The sequence below is a fragment of the Teleopsis dalmanni genome, chromosome 1, assembly GCF_002237135.1.
Source record: "Teleopsis dalmanni isolate 2A chromosome 1, ASM223713v2, whole genome shotgun sequence".
Classification (NCBI taxonomy): domain Eukaryota; kingdom Metazoa; phylum Arthropoda; class Insecta; order Diptera; family Diopsidae; genus Teleopsis; species Teleopsis dalmanni.
Window position 1 is genome coordinate 128,401,358 of NC_051846.1, and position 4,389 is coordinate 128,405,746.

At 35.3% G+C, this 4,389-nt stretch overlaps 1 protein-coding gene across 1 annotated transcript; it reads right to left on the bottom strand.

Moving 5' to 3' along the window:
• Positions 1–318: 318 nt before the first annotated feature.
• Positions 319–3,173, bottom strand: LOC119666053. Its single transcript, XM_038075327.1, has 3 exons — positions 1,997–3,173; positions 1,711–1,922; positions 319–1,611 (listed from the first exon to the last, which is right to left on the bottom strand). Exons 1-3 carry the CDS (start codon positions 3,171–3,173, stop codon positions 319–321), a joined length of 2,682 nt encoding a protein of 893 aa, XP_037931255.1.
• Between the last annotated feature and the right edge of the window lie 1,216 nt (positions 3,174–4,389).

Here is a 4,389-nt window from a genome sequence, read left to right on the forward strand (position 1 = left end):
AGGTGAAAGGAATCCCTCTCTTTTTCCGTGTTTTCTTGCTGAGAGAATGCAGTTAATGCAATTTGCTGTTACCGCTTCAACATGCTTCCTTAAGTTCGGGACGAAATATTCTTGCTCCACTACCGTTTTTACTTTTTCCGCATTCCAGTGTCCTTGTTCATGAATTTTGGTTATTAATTCTCTTCTCATTGTTTTAGGTATTACTAATAAATATGCTCCATCCACAAATTTATACAGTATTTCGCTTCGTATTTCAAAGTTCTGACATGGCCCGTTCTCCAAAATTTTGCGTGTCATTTGGCAGAATTCATCCAGATTTTACGCTTTTTTAACAGTTAACACTATACCATCCTCTACCTGCAATACGACGAGATAACGACTCAATGCATCAACGTGTCGCATGCTGCTACCTGATCGGTGGCTCACCTTGCAATAAAACTCTTCCAGTTGCATAGCCCAGTTTGAAACTCTACTATTTAATGTATTCTTATCCATTGTCTGTTGGAAAGCTTTATAGTCAGTAAAAATTTCAAAGGACATACCCAATAAGTAAATTCGTAGTTTTTTCAATGCTATTACAATTGCTAATACTTCCAAATCGTAGCTGCAATAATTTTTTTCTGCAGCTTTTGTTTTGTAACTAAGGTAAAATACGGGGTGGTAGTTTTTGTTACCATGTTTTTGTAATAATACCGCTCCGTAGCCTTCCTTACTCGCGTCGGTGTGAAGTTGGGTTGGAAGAGTAGGATTGAAAAGCTTTAAAACTGGATCACAGCATAAACTCTCCTTTAGTAGGACAAACGCATTGTTTTGTATTTCACCCCACACGAACGATTCGTGTTTCTTTGTGAGATCTGTTAGTGGTTTAGCTACCAAAGCGTATCCTTTTATAAACTTACGAAAAAATCCTGTGAGTCCTAAAAAGCTCATAACTCCGTGCAAATTTTTAGGAGTTGGAAATTTTTTTACTGCTCTGATCTTCTCTTCTGAAGGCCGTATTTCACCGTGTTCTACTAAGTGCCCTAAAAACTCCACGCTTTTTCTTAAGAAGGCGCACTTTTCCCATTTTATTAATAGACCGTGATTCTCGGCTACGAATAACACTTCTTTAAGCTTCCTAACTCCATCTTCTTCATCATCAGCGGGGATGATCAAGTCATTCATATAAACCAAAACAATCTTCCTTTTTATTAAATTTTGAAATATCGTATTTATATATCTCTGAAATGCCGCAGGTGAATTACATAGACCAAAAGGTACTTTGCGGAACTCGTACTGTCCATCTGGTATGACAAACGACGTATATTTCATACTCAATTCATCGACATTGACATGAAAGAAACCATTACATAAGTCTAATGTAGTAAATACAGTTGCGTTATATAATCCTTCCAGTATCTCTTCGTAATTTGGCAGAGGGTGTCTGTCACGAATTACCTTGGAGTTTAGCTTCCTATAATCGACGCATAATCGGTAACTGCCATCCTTTTTCCGCGCTAACACTATTGGGCTTGCGTAATTCGATGAGCTTTCTTGAATTATTCCATTTTCTAACCATTCCTGAATCTGAAACTGAACGAAGTCCCTTTCTGTCTGTGCTAATCTTCGTGGCTTTTAAAAAATTGGTTTATCGTCTTCCAGTGTGATATGCATTTTTATATAGGACTCCTCTGGCTTTCTTGGTGAATATAGTTCTATAAGTTCTCTTACATCCGCCCGTAGCAAAGAATTTTTTATGTTTGAAAGATCTTCCGCATCGGTGACATCAGAAATACATATTAAATTTATATGTGAGCCCGCTTCAACATCGTCTCTGGTCTTGTTTTTATATGTGATGATTTCACCTTTGTCTATTAGAACTGTTGCACATCGCAAAAATCCTTTACCTAAAATCACGTCAGTATTTACCCAAGAGTCAGGTACTACATCACAATTCAAATTATAATGCTCTGAATCTACAGTTTGTTATTGTCACCAAACCCTACAACACTTGTACCTGGTCCATTGAATCCTTCGACACCCAAACATTCTGTTGCGCGTTGTGTTATTATATTAATATCACTACCAGTATCTACCAGAGCTTCGAATGACTGCTCCAATATTTGAATTTTTAATGTAAAATCCGAGAGCTGCACTCTATCAATTCGTGATGCTGAACTACGCGCTTGATTTGGATTTTGTTGGCTTACAGGCCGTCTAAAATTTGTATTATTTTGACATATTGTGGCAATGTGACCAAATTCATTGCACTTAAAATATCTTCTTCCTCTTCCCCTATTTGGGCAATGTTGTGTTGTGTGTGACACCGCTCCACAGTTATTGCATCTTTTATTGACCTGATTTCCACTATAATAGTTGTCGTAATTATTTCGACCTTGGCATCTTTTTTTCTTCTCCTGATCGGCCTTAAACTTCTCATAAGCTTTGAGGTTAATTTTTAGCTGCTCAAGAGTACAAGACTGATAGAGTGTGGCCTTGTTTAGTGAACTATCTGGTATGCGTGCTATAATGTACTCAATCAAGTGTGTTTCTTCGACTGTACCTCTAGAAGCAACTTTTTTCATTTTATAAAAATATTCCAAGAAAGATTCGTTACTTCGCTTTTTCATATTTTCCAATTTTTTGTGCAAGTTTTCCAATTCCTGGCAACGAAATTCAGTTCTAAGAGTTCGTTTTAATATCTCCCAACTGTTGACGCCAGTTTCTGCTTCCACAGCCAACTTTGCAGCCCCACGTAATAATCTTTTGCAATATAGGAATCTTTGTACTTGATTCCATTTACACACTACCGAAATGCTTTCGAAATCAAGCAACCAGTCCTCTATTTTTTTATTTGACTCACCATCGAACAATTCTAGCGATTCTTCGACCTCCTTAAAGTTTATATTATTTTGTACCTGTTCACTTGACATGTTTAATGTTTCACCGTCCGCCGCGTCGCTCTTGATCGTATTATTATTGTTCGCGTTCACTAATTTTTCTTCTGTATTTAGTGTTATTTCGTTATTTTTTAATTCAGATTTCCAATTTTTCTCTGAATTTTCCATGAATTTCTCTAACCGGTCAATTAAATTTACTTTTAAATTATACCAATGTGGTAATCCGTATTTTCTTAAAAGTTCTTGCAATTGCTTAGTGATTAATTCTGATAGCGATTCGCGCAAATTTTTCATTAGCGATTTTTTCAGTTTTTTTTTTCTTTTTGACCGCTTATTTATTTATTAATATATACACTTCAAGGTCGACTATTTTTTTTTGTGCACTTCTAACACCATGTAGTTATTTTCTTTAAAAATAAAATGCAATATTTTTCGATACTCTTACAGAACCTCAGACTTTTATTCAATCAAAAAAAAACTTCATTAATAATAAAATAAAATTTAGTGTTTTTATTTCTTTTTTAACTTCAAAAGTTCAAACTTCTCAAAATATATTAAACTTATCAAAAACTTTAATAATAAACTTCTTTAATAATAACTTCTTTAATAATAAAGTAAAAGTTAGTGGTTTTTCTTTCTTTTTTAACTTTAAAAGTTCAAACTTCTCTAAATATATTAAACTTATCAAAAACTTCTTAAAAACTTATCAACTTCTCAAAAAAACGCGTGTGTCTTAACCAAAAAACTCTTTTCTTCTCTCGTCATTTCTTTTTCCTCCCTTACTTCTTTCTTTCGCTTCACTGCCTTCTCTGCATAGATATGTATACACATTATTGGATGTATGCCGCAGAGTAAATGTTACATGAATGGATTTAGTTTAATCTTTCAATCAGCGATCCAATGGCTGATATTGTTATAGCGTTGTTTGCAGTTAATTTGTGGTTGCATCTTGTGTGTTTCCATATGGCATTACTACTGTGTCATCGGCGAATTTACCGATGAATGTGTCTTATGTTGAAGGTATGTCAGCTTTGTAGAGGATGTAGAGAATAGGATATAGGACACTACGCTGTGGAACTCCAGCCCTGATAATATATATGCCCGAATGTTCTTCTTCATATGCTACCTTAAATGTTCTTTCTGATAAGCATGCTTTGACCCTTACAAATCGTTGGGACCAGATGGAATCATAAATGCCATGTTGCAACACTCTGCTGAAAGCGTGGGTCCTCATCTGGTAAACATCATTTCAAGATGCTTAAGGGATGGATATATACCTAAAGCTTGGCGGGAGGTTAGGGTGTTTTTATCCCAAAAGCAGGAAAGCTAAATCACTCTACTGCAAAGGATTACAGACCAATTAGTCTCTCCTCATTTATTTTAAAAACACTAGAGAGACTTATCGATTTGTATAAGTTATTTGATCGAATCGCGGACCGTTTTTAAAATAAAGCACGTTACCCTTTCGATTGAGAAGTATATTTGATCTTTATTAAAATTTGCTAGTGCG